The sequence below is a fragment of the Eulemur rufifrons genome, chromosome 30 (assembly GCF_041146395.1).
Source record: "Eulemur rufifrons isolate Redbay chromosome 30, OSU_ERuf_1, whole genome shotgun sequence".
Classification (NCBI taxonomy): Eukaryota; Metazoa; Chordata; class Mammalia; order Primates; family Lemuridae; genus Eulemur; species Eulemur rufifrons.
Window position 1 is genome coordinate 67,861,421 of NC_091012.1, and position 16,126 is coordinate 67,877,546.

Below are 16,126 nucleotides of genomic sequence, written 5' to 3' on the forward strand. Positions count from 1 at the left end.
TAGCCATAGCAATTAAGCAAGAGAAAGAAATAAAGGGCATCCAAATAGGAAAGGAAGAAGTCAAATATCAAATTATCCTTATTTGTAAACAATATTATCCTATATTTAGAAAACCCTAAAGACTCCACCAAAACACAGAACTAAAAAACAAATTCAGTAAAGTTGTAGGATACAAAATCAACATACAAAAAATCAGTAGCATTTCTATACACCAATAGCAAACAATCTGAAAAAGACATCAAGAAAGAAATCCCATTTACAATAGCTGTAAAAAAAAATTACCTAGAAATAAATTTAAGCAAAATGCAAAATCTTCACGATAAAAACTATAAAATGCTAATGAAACAAAACGAAGAGGACACAAAAAAATGGAAAGATATCCCATGCTCATGGATTAGAATAATTAATATTGTTAAAATGTCTATACTGCATGTTCTCATTAATATGTGGGAGTTAAAAACGTGGATCTCATGGAAGTAGAGAGTTGAGAAGGTCGGGGAAGAGAAGATAAAGAAAAATTGGTTAATGGGTATAAAGATACAGTGAGATAGAAGCAATAACAGCTAGTGTTCAACAGTACAGTAGGGTGGCTATAGTTAGAAATAACATATTGTATAATTCAAAATTGCCAGAAGAAATGGAATATTCCCAGCATAAAACATAAATGTTAGAGGTGATGGATATCCCAACTACCTTGATTTGACCATTACACATTGTATGTAGGTATCAAAATATCACATGTACCCCCATAAATATGTATAATTATTATATATCAATAAAAACGGCAAAAGTCTGTACTATCCAAAGCAATCTACAGAGTCAATGCAATCCCTATTAAAATACCAGTGATATTCTTCACAGAAATAGAAAAAACAATCCCATGGAACCACAAAAGACCACAAATAGCTAAAGCAATAATGAGCAAAAAGTACAAAGCAGGAGGCATCACACTGTCGTCACAATATACCACAAAGCTATAGTAACCAACAGAGCATGGTTTTGGCATAAAAACAGACACATAAACCAATGGAACAGAACAGAGAACCCAGAAATAAATCCATGCATTTATGGACAACTCTTTTTTTGTTTGTTTGTTTTGTTTTTGAGACAGGATCTCACTCTGTTACCCTAGTTAGAGTGCAGTGGCATCATTGTAGCTCACTGCAACTTCAAACTCCTGGGCTCAAATGATCCTCCTCCTTCAGCCTTCTGAGTAGCTGGGACTACAGGAGCATACCAGCATGCTCAGCTAAATTTTGTACTTTTTGTAGAGACAGAGTCTCACTATGTTGCTCAGACTGGTCTCAACCTCCTGGCCTCAAGTGATCCTCCTGCCTCGGCCTCCCAAAGTGCTAGGATTACAGGCATTAGCCACTGCACCTGGCTCCAACTCAATTTTGACAAAGGCTCCAAGAACATATATTGGGGAAAAGACACCCTCTTCCATAAATGATGCTGGGAAAATGACATCCATATGCAGAAAAATGAAACTGACTTCTATCTCTTACCATATACAAAAATCAACTCAAGGTCAGGCGCGGTGGCTCACGCCTGTAATCCTAGCACTCTGGGAGGCCGAGGCGGGTGGATCGCTCAAGGTCAGGAGTTTGAGACCAGCCTGAGTAAGAGCGAGACCCCGTCTCTACTAAAAATAGAAAGAAATTATATGGACAACTAAAAAAATATATATATATATAGAAAAATTAGCCGGGCACGGTGGCGCATGCCTGTAGTCCCAGCTACTCGGGAGGCTGAGGCAGGAGGATCGCTTGAGCCCAGGAGTTTGAGGTTGCTGTGAGCTAGGCTGACGCCACGGCACTCACTCTAGCCTGGGCAACAAAGTGAGATTCTGTCTTAAAAAAAAAAAAAAAAAAAAAAGACAACAAAACAAAACAAAAAAAATCAACTCAAAATGGATTGAACACTTTAATATCTGAAAGTATGAAACTACTAGAAGAAAACATAGGAGAAATGCTTCTGAACATTGGTCTGGGTAAAAATTTTATGGAGAAGACCTCAAAAGCACAAGCAACAAAAGCAAAAATAGACAAGTGGAATTACATCAAACTAAGAAACTTCTCCACAGCAAAGGAAACAATCAACAGAGTGAAGAGACAACCCACAGAATGGAAGAAAATTTTTATTATTTTATTATTTTATTTTAAAGACAATCTTGCTCTGTTGCCTGGGCTAGAGTGCCGTGGCATTGGCCTGGCTCACAGAAACCTCAAACTCCTGGGCTCAAGCAATCCTCCTGCCTCAGCCTCCCAAGTAGCTGGGACTATAGGCATGCACCACCACACCCAGCTAATTTTTTCTATTTTTAGTAGAGACACGGTCTCACTCTTGCTCAAACTGTTCTTGAACTCCTGACCTCAAGCGATCCTCCCGCCTTGACCTCCAAGAGTGCTAGGATTACAGGTGTGAGCCACTGTGCCCGGCCTGAGAAAATATTTTTAAACTACCCATCTGACAAAGGATTAATACCGAGAACATATAAGGAATTCAAACAACTCAATACAAAAAAAAAAAACAAAAACGATTAGAATAGAAAACAGTCAAATGCTCTCAAAAGACATTTCACAAAAGAAGACATACAAATGGCCAACAGGTATGTGAAAATATACTAAACATCACTAATCATCAGAGAAATGCCAATCAAAACTACAATGAGATATCATCTCACTGTAGTTAAAATGGCTGTTATCAAAAAGACAAAAAAATAACAAATGCTAGTGAAGATGCAGAGAAAGGAGAATGCTTGTATATTACCAGTGGAAACGTAAATTAGTACAACCACCATGGAAAACAGTATGGACATTCCTCAAAATACTAAAAATACATTTACTATATGACTCAGCTATCCCACTGCTGGGTATATAGCCATAAGAAAAGAAATCAGTATATTCAAGAGATATCTGCACTCTCATGTTTATTGTGGCACTATTCATAATAGCTAAGATATGGAATCAACCTAAGTGTCCATCAATAGATGAATAAAGAAAATCTGGTATATACACACAATGAAATATTATTCAACCACAAAAAAGAATAAAATTCTGTCATTTGCAGTAACATGGATGGACCCAGAAGACATATGAAGTGAAATAAATAAGCCAGGAGTAGAAGACAAATATTGCATGTTTTCGTCATATGTAGGAGCTAAAAAAGTGGATCTCATGGAGGTAGAGAGTAGAATGATGGTTAGCAGAGGCTGGGAAAAGTGGGAGGTAAGGGATTGAAGAGAGACTGGTTAATAGGTACATACAGGCAGATAGAAAGAATAAGTTCTAGTGTTCAATCGCATAGTAGGGTGACTACAGTTAACAACAATTTATTGTATTAATATATTTCAAAGTAGCTAGAAGAGAAGATTTGGAATGTTCCCAGCACAAAGAAATGATAAGTGTTTTAGGTGATGGATATCTTAATTACCCTAATTTAATCATTATAGATTGTAGGCATGTATCAAAATATCACGTGTATACCATAAATATACATATTATGTATCAATAAAAAAAATTAGTGTCCTCTCTTGCTCATTACTGTCCTGGGATCAATTTATTCTATCTGTTTGAGTCCAGCTTCCTTTCCTGTAAAAAAGCATATTAATACCTAGTTTTGAGACCTAACATTCTTCTAGTGCAGGATCTGATGAGTCATAAGTCTTCAATAACTGGTAATTCCTTTCCCCTTCCCTTTATCAGTTTCCCCAATAAATCACTTAGTCTCCCTGAGGCTATTCCTTCACCTACCTTTAGGGATAATGACTCCTAACCATATAACCTCACAGGACTGTTTTGATAATCAGAGTCAATGTATGTTATGACACTTTTAAAAAAAGTTTTACATGACAATTCAGCCTGAGCTGGATTTTCTTAACCAAACTGGTCATTTGCTTGCTTTAATCTTTTCTTCAATAATCAAAGCTTTTTGTCTCCAAGAATCTACAAGACTTGTCAAAAAGTTTTAGGTTGCCCTTCCTGAATTTCATAAGCCTATGCTACAGAGGGCTACAAAAAAATTAAAAATTCAGCAACATGTAAAAGAAATTGTTCTCTATTACCAAGTAGGACTTATCCCAAAAATGCAGGGTTGGTTAAACATCTGAACCTCAATTAATGTAATAATATACCATATCAATAGAATAAAGGACAAAAACCATATGATCATGTTTGTAGATGAAGAAAAAGCATCTCACAAAATCTAACACCCATTCATAATAAAAACAGTCAACAAACTAGAAATAGAAGGGAAGTTCCTCAACCTAATAAAGGGCATCCACAGAAACCCCTAACACCATACTGGTGATAAAATGAAATGTTTTCCCCTATGATTAAGTTGCCATTCTTATCACTTCTTCAACATTGTAGTGAGGTTCTAGGCAGTACAATTAAGCAATAAAAGGCATCCGGATTTGAAAGGAAGAAATAAAACTATCTCTATTTTCAGAAGACATAATCTTGTACATAGAAAATCCTAAGGAATCTCCTAAAAAGCCAAAAAAACTAACAAATGAGTTCAACAAGGTTGCAGAATATAAGATCAACACACACAAATCAATTACATTTCTATATAGTAGTAATAAGCAACCCAAAATGAAATTAAGAAAACAATTTTATTTACAATAGCATCAAAAATACATAGGAATAAACTAAAGAAGTGTAAATCTTATACTCTGAAAACCACAAAACATTGTTAAAAAAAACTAAAGACCAAAATAAATGGAAAGACATTCAATGTTAATGCATTGAAGGACTTAATATTAAGATGGCAATACTACTCAAATTTATCTGCATATTCAAGGCATTACCTATTAGAATCCCAGCTGGATTCTTCGTAGAAACTGACAAGCTGATTCTAAACCTCATATGGAATTTCAAGGGACCAAGAACAGCCAAAACAACTTTGAAAAAGAAGAAAATTGGAGAGCTCACACTTCCCAATTTTGAAGCTTACTAAAAACCTATACTAATCAAGACAGTGTTGTACTCACATAAGGATAGACATATATACACATATATATATGATAGAATCAAGAGTCCATACATCTATCTATGGTGGTCAACTGATTTTCAACAAGGGTGCCAAGATATTTTAAGGGGGAAAGAATAGCCTTTTCAGCAAACAGTGCTGGGACAACTGAATAGCCAAACATCAAAAAATGAAGTTGGAAACCTATATCACACCATTTACAAAAGTTAACTCAAAATTGATCAAAAACCCAAACATAAGAGCTAAAACTATAAAACTCTTAGAAAAATACAGGGGTAAATCTTCATGACCTTAGGTTAGGCAGTGATTTCTTAGCTTAGACAATAAAAGTACAAGCAATAAAAGAAAAAAATTATAAATTTGACTCATCAGAATTAAAAACTTTTGTGAATCAAAAGATACCAACAAAAAAGTGAAAAGACAACCCACAGAAGAAGGGGAAACTTTCACAAATCATATATCTGATGAGGGACTCGTATCTAGAATATAGAAAGCTTACAACTTAGTAATAAAATGGCAAATAACCTCATGAAAAATTGAGCAAAGGGTGTGAATAGATTTTACTCCAAAAAATATGCAAATGGTCAATAAGCACATGAAAAGATGCTGAACATCAACAGCTATCATGGAAATGCAAATCAATACTCCAATGAAATACCACTTCACACCTCTAGGATGGCTAAAATCACAAAAACAGATAATAACAAGTGTGGAAAAGATGTGGAGAAAATGCAACCCTCACATACTGCTGGTGAGAATGTAAAATGGTGGGGCTACTTTTGAAAATAGTCTGGAAGCTGTCCCAATGGTTAAACATCGAGTTACCATGTGATCCAGCATTCCCATCTCTAAGTATCCATACACAAAGAACTGAAGACATATATTCACACGGTATGAGAAAGCAGCAACAGGAAAAACAGGCAACAGAAACAGACACACAAAAACTTCAGATATTGTAATTATCAGGTACAGATTATAAAACAATATATACTAAGTTTAAAGGAAAGAAACATTGGATGGGGAAAAAAAAAAAAAAACAATAAAAATGGCTACCTGAAGGCAGAAGATGATAAAAGATGGAGGAGGCAAGGATAAAAATGAGATTTTCATAGTTTAGAACTTGGAATCATATAAATGTTTTACATATTTCAGGAATAAAATTAAATATAAAAGAAAAAAGCAACCTCTAAAACATGAAAACAAACTGAAACAATGTACCTAACAGTATATAAAATAGAGAGTGTGTACTGTACATTTTTAAAAGGATTTAGTCCAGGGGGAAAACATTTTAAATTTCACCTAGTAGCCTGATATTAACAGTAATATTAATATTATTAATTTAAAACAGATTTTTGTATACTGTATGATAAATCAAGCAAGTTATTATGAAGGCAAGAAACGAGAAAAAGAAGGAGTATCAGAAAATCACTAAAATACACTGCCTCTGAAATTCTTCTACATAGTTAAAAATGTAATTTTTAATCAAATATTGAAATCAAGCAATTTGTTTTTGGTGGCCTACATATTACTTTTTTCAGCATCTGATCCTTAACTACATTTCAAAACCTCATCTGCTACTATGCTATAGTCTAGTCCAGTGGCTCTCAACTCTTTTCTTTATAAATTTTACTTTCATGTTATTTTTCTATATTTTTCAGGCTTTCAAGTATGAATATGTGTTCCTATTATAATAAAACATATGATATTAGGTGACTAGGACACAACACAGGGGCACAGGCCTACTAAAAGACTGAGACTTAATCATACAATTATAGAATGCTCATCCTCCCCCAAATTCACGAGGCTTCTGCATTACAGAGGATTACAGTTGATAGAACTGCAAAGCTCAGACCACTAGTTAAGGAAGAGTTTCCATGAAAACTCAAAGACAACAAAATATACAGAAACAAGGACTCTAGAAAAGACAAAAGTTTCAGATACCTACAATTACAGCAAATAGTAAATGCAGTGTAACTCCTACTCACATGAACATACTCTCTCACAATAAAGACCAGTTTATCTCAGTTTCTATTATTCAATGTCATGTCTGGTTTTCAACAACAAAAAAATTACAAAGCATGCTAGAAAGCAAGAAGAAAAAACAGTCTGAAGAGAAAATGCAAGAAACAGAATCAGACATACATGACAGAGATTTTGGAATTATGACACCAGCAATTTAAAATAACTATGAAGAACATGCTAAGGTTAATGGAAAAAGTAGACAACCTGAAAGAATAGGTGATGTCTTAGGCAGTGTTCTGTAGCTATTACAGAATACCCGAGATTTCATAATTTATAAATAAAAGACGTACTTCTTATAGTTCTGGAGGCTGGGAAGTTCAAGATCAGGTGACTGCATCTGGCTGACTTCTAGTGCTGTGTCATAACATGGCAGGCTCACAGGGTGAAAAGCCCAACTCTTACTATATATCAGAGTTATTATATTTAAAAAGCAGATCCTGAATGTCATTCCATAGTTATTAAATCAGAGTCCCAGGGTAGGAGCAACAAGGGATGTAGACTTCGGAAAAGCACTCTGGGCAATTCTGTTGCTCAGTCAGTGTAGAATACCTGCTCTAGTCCTACAATTCTACTTCAAGTTCCTCAAACATGACAGGCTTTAACACAAGGGTCAAAGCCCAAATCCAGCCAACACCTGTTTTTGTAAATAAACTTTTACTGAAACACAACTATGGTCATTTGTTTACGCATTGTCTATGGCTGCTTTCACGCTACAATAGCAAGGTTGAGTAGTCTTGACAGAGACCACATGGCCTGCAAAACCTAAAATATTTACAATCTGGCCCTCTACAAAAATGTTTGCTGACTCCTGTTGTACTATTCCTCAAATTCTGCTCCTGTCTTGGCAAGCTCATGTTCATTCCTCAAAAATTCAATTAGCATCATTTCTGCAAAGCCTGAACTTAGCACCTCTTTATATTTTTTCACTGTCCTCTATACTTTCCCTATTTTACTACTCATCATTGTTTCTTATAAGATGTCTGTCTAATGACTGCCTCCCTGACTAGACTGTAAACTCTACGAGGGCAACACCCAGATGTGTCTTGTTCACTACGTGCTGAGTTCATTGTATGCATATACTAAACATTTATTCAAAGAGCATCTCCCCCACCCTGTACAATTTTTTTCATTTTGTCAGATTTCTCAATGTTTCAGTCTGTTAAGGGAATTCTGAATCCAAATTCTTTCAGGGTATTTGTAATCCCACCCTGCTGTGTCATCCATGCATTTGAGATGGACACCATTTGAGTTTTTCTCAAAGTCAATGATAATGTTGAAAATGACAGGGCTTAAAACAAAGTCCTGAAAAGACACCATCACCACCACCCTGCCATCTGCCTGCATATATCAATCCATTAAATCTGCAGTCTTTGGCTAAGACTATAACCCTAATTATAATATCATCTAGACTACATTTTCCATCATGTCTAGGAGGATTTTAGGACAGTTTACACTTCTATGAAGCCTTTCTTTACCTGAAATCACCTCTACCCAAGCAGAACTGAACTAATCACTTCCCCATCTTTCTCACAACTATACCTTTTCTCATTTTGCCACACTGTATTGTACTAATTTGTTTTTAAGTCTGTCTGCTATAAGCCTAAGTTCTTTTAGACGATAGAAATGTACTTAAACTAACTGAATCCCAAATCCCAGCACAGTACCTAAACTTTAGTTGATACTTTAAAAAAAATTACTCAAAATGTCTTGCATTTCAGACACACTAAATTTACGGCATTTCATATCTCTGCCATCACATTACTATACAAAACCTAAAAAATTCTTTAAATATCCTTACCTGTAGCAAAAAGGAAACAGTATAACTCAGTAGAGAAGGGTGATGAACCAAATTTAAACTGCTTTTATATTCTGCTATTCCAGCTTTTTCTAGGATTTCAGGGTCAATATATATTCCTTTCTCAAAGGGTCTGGATGTCCACAGGCAACCAACCATGGCTATCAAATAGCGATTAAACTCTTGATAGGTCTTGCTGCTGAAACTGAACTGTGGTTTTGCCTAATGGAAAACAAATAAAATTGTTATCATCACCTATTCTCCCTTTCCTTCTTATTCCCTACAGGTCATATATAGCTAGATTCAATTTCTAATATATTTTTTTTGGAGATGGGGTACTGCTCTGGTACAAAGGCTGCAGTGCAGTGGTGTGGATCATAGCTCAATGCAGCCTCCAACTTGTGGGCTCAAGTGATCCTCCTGCCTCAACCTCCCACATAGCTAAGACCACCACGCCTGGCTAATTTTTTAAATTTTGTAGAGACAGGGTCTCGCTATATTTCCCAGGCTGGTCTCAAACTCCTGGGCTCAAGTGATCCTCCTGCCTCGGCCTCCCAAAGTGCTAGGAATACAGGTGTGAGCCACTGTGCCTGGCTCAATTTTTAAACAACAGTGATTTAACAGAGGTTTATCATTCATACCTTTTGTTGCAACTCATTTTTCTTTGCAGCAGACAGATTTTTACGATACCTAATAGGAAGAACAAAAAGACTGAAACATTTAACATGTCTTTGAAATGTAAAATAAACAAAAATATACATTTTAAATGTAAATATATGCAAATGTGCACACACAAAAATATCCAGTTGTCTAGTTAAGGTTTTTATCCTTTTGTGGTATATTCTCCTCAAACAATAAACATTAATAGAGGCTCAATAAGTTGTATACTTAAAATGTGTACTTGACTCAATAAAAACAAAATAATGAAAAAAATGCTCTTAATGTTTCACTATTAAAAAATTAACAGATGGCCAGGTGCAATGGCTCACGGCTGCTAATCCAAGAACTATGGGAGGCTGATGTGGGATGACTGCTTGAGGCCAGTTGTTCAAGAGCAGCCTGGGCAACATAGCAAGACCCATCTCTACAAAAGAAGTTTTAAAGTAGCTGGGTATGGCCCCGAGCACCTCTAATCCCAGCTACTTGGGAGGCTAAGCCAGGAGGACTGCTTGAGCCCAGTAGCTCGAGGTTACAGTGAGCTATGATCAGGTAAGAGTAAGATCCTGTCTCAAAAAAAAAAAAAAAATTTGGCTGGGCATGGTGGCTCATACCTGTAATCCTAGCACTCTGGGAGGCCAAGGTGGGAGGACTGCTTGAGGTCAGGAGTTTGAGATCAGCCTCAGTAAGAACAAGACCTCGTCTCTACTAAAAATAGAAATAAATTAGCCAGACAACTAAAAATAGGAAAAAAAAATTAGCCAGGCGTGGTGGTACACACCTGTAGTCCCAGCTACTCGGGAGGCTGAGGCAGAAGGATTGCTTAAACCCAGAAGTTTGAGGTTGCTGTGAGCTAGGCTGACGCCATGGAACTCTAGCCTGGGCAACAGAGTGAGACTGTGTCTCAAAAAAAAAAAAAAAAAAAAAAACTTTGTAACAGAGGCTCAAAAGCAGTCACTATTATAGAACATATTTTCATAATATAAAAAAATAGGTGCAGCAGAAAGGATAAAGGGGAAATTTAGAAATATAATTTTTTTCTTGTGTGAGAATTATTATTTAATTAGCTTTAAAACATTTTAACTTTGACATAGTCCTACAAATTATGCCAAAAAGGTCTACACTTATGGATTGAAAAGAATAATTTTAGTTCACAAGTGAAAGAATTAGAGATCAGAAATTATACTTACAGTTTTACATAATTGGCAATAGCTGCCCTTATCTCCCAGAAAGTGTTCTTTTTACCAGAGAAGCTATGTACACTTATATCAATTATCAGCAAATGACTAATTTTTCTTTAAGACACAGTAATTAGAATTAACAATGCTGAGTACAATGGCACTATTGCACAACAGATCCTTAACTATACATTTTTATTCTATAATGACAGCAGTGAGGGATTTAAAAACAACACAGCTAGCATAGCCCTATATTGGAAGGTCATGCCCAAAAGAAGGCCATGTTTCCTGCTTCCATAGGCCCGGCAGAAAATGAATAGGAATTTTTATTGTATTATAGTTGAAAGATGAAGACAGAATTATGATATACTATTTCATAAAATGGTAAAAAGGCTTTGTACCTGTGCATAATATAACAGAGCTGGTTCAAGATAGTAGTATCCAGGCTGAGGAGTGCAGGATAGAAGACACCAGGAGGAAACAACACCACTAATGGAAGGTCATAATTTATATAGATGTCACATACCTTTTGAGAAGAATGATAACATCAGTATACAGATTATTCCCCAGAACTCCTCAACCAAGTTCACCGAAAGAATCACTAGTACAAGATAAGCAATAATATAACATTAGGTTTGGACCTGCCTGATTCCTAAATAGAACAAGTAACCATAAGCCTGCTTAAAATCTACCTCACCAAACATCAACCTTACCATAAAGGATTATTACTGGAAGACCATTTTTAAAATCTTTCATTGTTTTCTGGGGAGAAGTCTTAGAGTTATGGATGAAGGGAACATATCTTTTACCTGAAGTCCCATAAATATTTATTTATCATATTAATTAGCTGTCAACCTGGAAAACAAAGGAGCATGCTTCTAAGGAAATACATAAAACAAGACAACTAGGTATTGGTGAATAGAGGAAGCCAGGAAAGTGAGATTATAATGGATACTTCATGGATAATAGTTTTGTTCAGGTCAAATACTATAAAACAATAGAAGAGGATCAGAATCATAAAGGTACTAGGTACCAGGGGAAATAAGGCAGTTCAAAGATAGAAGTGGAGATCTTAAAAAACTAAGAAGATACTTTGGTTTTTTTCCAGGGGTTGAGGATGTACAATGGATGAACAAAATGTAATACTAACACCAGAATTCTGTCTAGGGCCAGCATTACTACAGGTCAATGTCTATTAAAGCGGTACCTGAATTCCAAAAACAAGCATTTGTTTTTCTACTTTGTTTTATGAAAGTCAGTTATTCATATGAGAAAACAATTATTAACTTCTGTCTATGGCCATACCACTCTGAACGCGCCCGATCTCATCTGATCTCGGAAGCTAAGCAGGGTCGGGCCTGGTTAGTACTCGGATGGAAAACAATTATTAACTTCAAACTGTGATGTTATTTTAACTATGCTAATCCTAGCCCACCTTAATGGTTGTACATAAAATTTAAATAATAGGCCAGTAACGTGGACAGCCATCACGAAATCTAAATAGAGAAAATGGAAAGGGTAATACCTTCTCATAGAAATCCAAAATAAAGTGCAGCAAGAAAGTACTGTTGCCCTCCAAGCGCATTGCAATAGTGGACAGCCACCCTACATAGTCAATCAGTTTAGACAGAGAATTCATGGATCCATCCAAAGTTGTCTCTCTGCAATAAGAAACCATAGCATTCAGATCCAGAGTAGCAAAAGTGCTCATAATTTCCAAGCTAACACTGGATAATACATAACAAAAAGGTGTAAGGATTTTGAAAATTATCAGTACTTCAATGTATAATTCACTTTTTAAAAAAATGTATAATTCATTTTTTAAAAAAATCAAAGTGATTAATCATAAACCTAAACTTAGCCCTCTAGACAACCATTAAGATCAATTCATAGAACATCCTCAGCAACCAGACCTCTACTAGTGAACACCAGAGAAATAAAAAAATTAAGAAGCTCCAAGTAGGCTTTTATGGAAATCCTTAAGTGAGAAATATCAAAACCACTAGAAAATGGGTACTCCATTAATAAATAAGCAGAAAAAGGAGTTCATGTCAAAGTGACACGAAAAATTCAGGACAAAATCTGAAAATGGGCAAAATAATACAGTAAACTAGAAAAAATGAGAACTAATTAATCCCAACCAAATCACAAGTGGCTTAAAAGGATAAACATTAAAATGTCTTTAGGAATTGTTTTCTATGATGTCAGCAACATTGCAACACACTGGTTGAAAGAAACCTACAGTACACAAATCAAAACCTAGTTTTGCCTGAACTCCTGAGCTAAAATGCTATTAAAAATATTTTCGCCGGAATTCAATTCAATCCTAAAGGTGAATTAGCAAACATTTTAGCATCTTTTGTTCTTCTAGTAAAAACCAAATCTGGATATTTTACACGTTCTCCCCAAATCAATGAATGGAGTCTCTTTAAAGCACACATGGGGGCCCAGAGTGGTACCTCATGCCTGTAATTCTAACACTTTGGGCGGTGGAAGTAGGAGGATCTCTTGAGCTCAGGAGTTCAAGACCAGTCATAGTGAGAGCCTATCTTTACAAAAAATTTAAAAATTAGCCAGGCATCATGGCATGCGCCTGTAGTTTCAGTTACTCAAGAGGCTGAGCCAGGAGGATCATTTTAGCTCAGTCATTGGAGGCTTCAGTGAGCTATGATCAAGCCACCAAACGCTCCAGCCTGGGTGACAGAGCAACACCCTGTTTCTTTAAAACACACACACACACACACACACACACACACGCGCACACACACACACACACACACACACATAATTAGTTTAGTCCATCCATCCAACCAACCCTATCCTTCAACCGTTAAATGTATTACAAAAAGACCTACAAATGTGAACTCATAGCTTTACCCTCCTATTGATACCTCAACAATGATGATGTGCAAGGAAAAAAAAAATATATATATATATATATATATAGTCTTAGCAGTTGAGAGATGATGATGACTCTACCACTGCCCACCACGATGGTTCAGTGCCAGAGCAAGCAGGGAAGTGTTAGAAAACCATTCAAATAGGCAGGCCTACCTAGTCTGCTGGCTATCTGCAAAACTATCTTAACTATGATTTTTGGCAACACTTGGCAAATGTTTCTGAAAATAATTTGAAACAACAATGACTGCTCAGAACAGCCTCTTCTGCAGTGTTTTTCCACAGGACACTATTGGCATTTCGGAAGAAATAATTCACTGTTCAGTACTGCCTCCTACTTCCCAACCACTGCAGCATATTGGGCATCCCTAGCTCCCACCTACTATATGATGAATTGTATCCCCTTCCCAGTCACTGTGACAACCAGAAATGCCCCCTGGAGAACCTCCATTGAGAATGGTTTTCTACCCTTCTATTCTTGTGATCTGTAAGTACAATTTACTTCCTTTTTGACAATCATACGGCATATGGTCATATGATGGAAATAGGCCATCATACCTATATCTCTAAAATAAAAAAATTACTGAGAACTTAAGAACTATACTATATAATGCCAAATATTGCTATGACAAAGTTACCTACATGTATGTCCACTTATTTGCTTTAAGAATTTTAGAAAGCAGAGCTCCTTTTTAAGTGCTCTCCTTTAATTTATGACTCTCACAATAGTGACCCTAAGATTTTCGGAACAATAATACAGAAATTGTAAGGAACCTATTTCAGGAGTACCTGAGACTTACATTGAAAGCTGGCCAAAGATTATAGATGGAAACATACTATTCTTTTTTTTGATCTCTTGTTTATCTTGGGGGACAGAGAATGAATAAATTTGGGTCCAGGCTCAGTAGCCCACAGCAGGGCAATAGAGGTTAGGGAGAGCCACTTCAAACATACTATTCTTAATGTAATTTAGGTAGAAGGATTTAAATATCTAAGTGGAATTTCTTCACAATAGTGGTTCTCAAACTTTAGCTTACACCAGAATTATTAAAGTGTTAAAACAGATTACTAGGCCCCTCCTCCAGAGTGTAATTCAGCAGATTTAGGGCAGGGCCTGAGAATTTGTATCTCTAATAAGCTTCCAGGTGGTGATGATGCTGCTGGTCCAAGGACCACACTTTGAGAGGCATAGCTTTACAAGATGTTTTTACTACCCAGTAAACGCTCCATTTCCTTCTTTTTTTTTTTTTTTTTTTTTTTTGAAAGTCTCTCTCTGTCACCCCGGTTAGAGTGCAGTGGCGTCATCATAGCTCACTGTAACTTCCAACTCCTGGGTTCAAGTGATCCTCCTGCTTTAGCCACTTGAGTAGCCGCCACACCTGGCTAATTTTTCAATTTTTTGTAGAGATAGAGTATGTGTGTTGCTCAGGCTGGTCTCAAACTCCTGACCTCAAGCAATCCTCCCACCTTGGCCTCCCAGAATTCTAGGATTACAGGCGTGAGCCACTGCACCCAGCCTCCCATTTCCTTCTAAAAGTGATCAGACACATATGGAAACAATATAATAATGAATATGAAGAATTAAAAACAATTTTCGAAGCTACTCTCAAGAAGCTTCTATTCTCTTACCAAAGTAGGAAATCATTACAGAGATAAGAAAAATGGAACTATACTATGTAATGGAAAAATGGGGGGAGGGGGAGGAGGAGAGGGGTAAAAATCTATCTATCAGGTACAATGAACAAATACTATTTGGGTGATGGGCACACTAACATCCCTGACTTAAGCATTATAAAAGCTATCCATGTAACAATAACATTTGTACCTCCTTAATATTTTGAAATAAAAACAAAATGAGCCTGGGCTAATCTTTTAACCAAGCTAACCACCAGCTATTTGCAACAAAAGCTAAGGGGGATTTGAACATTGGTTAGATACTTGAAGATATTAAGAATTATTAATTTTTAGGTATCATAATGGTATAATTTTTTACAGTTGAAATGGCATCTAGGTTTTGCTTAAAAATCATCTGGGAGGAAGGTGAAGGGTGTTATCAATGAAAAAAGTTTAACCATGAGTTGATAACTGTTGAAGCTAGATGATGGGTACATAGGGGTAACGTTGCATTATTTTCTCTACATTTATGTTCGCAATTTTCTATGATGTAAAGTTTTAAAAATGCCAAAAACTAATGTGACTGATAATAGAACATAGGAGAAGCCAAAGATTTTAAGAGTCAAAACAATCTAATTATGCAGTTCATTAAAATTCAGTCAGTGTTTTACTTTGAAGGTAAAACGTAGATTTAACAGAAATTCAGGACTCTTCTTTTAACTCCAAATTCAAGATAAACTAATGCATATAACCAAAATATATCAGAGGAATATAAAAACAAAGTTATACAGCAAAATTACCTTAGAAATTTTTCTAGCCGTCATTAAAGTAGACTTTACAAATAAGAAGACATTTTTTTTTTTTTTTTTTTGAGACAGAGTCTCACTCTGTTGCCCAGGCTAGAGTGAGTGCCGTGGCGTCAGCCTAGCTCACAGCAGCCTCAAACTCCTGAGCTCAAGCGATCCTC

General features: G+C 36.1%; 1 protein-coding gene across 2 annotated transcripts in view; it reads right to left on the bottom strand.

Moving 5' to 3' along the window:
• CENPI (centromere protein I) overlaps window positions 1–16,126 on the bottom strand; it is a 69,206-nt gene that overhangs the window by 17,286 nt on the left and 35,794 nt on the right. For both annotated transcript variants that reach the window (XM_069463629.1, XM_069463630.1), the window contains exons 16-19: window positions 12,173–12,308; window positions 11,049–11,173; window positions 9,454–9,502; window positions 8,816–9,034 (exon numbers count right to left, since the gene is read on the bottom strand). In XM_069463629.1, coding sequence (XP_069319730.1) covers window positions 8,816–9,034; window positions 9,454–9,502; window positions 11,049–11,173; window positions 12,173–12,308 — 529 coding nt within the window. The remainder of the gene's footprint in view (window positions 1–8,815; window positions 9,035–9,453; window positions 9,503–11,048; window positions 11,174–12,172; window positions 12,309–16,126) is intronic.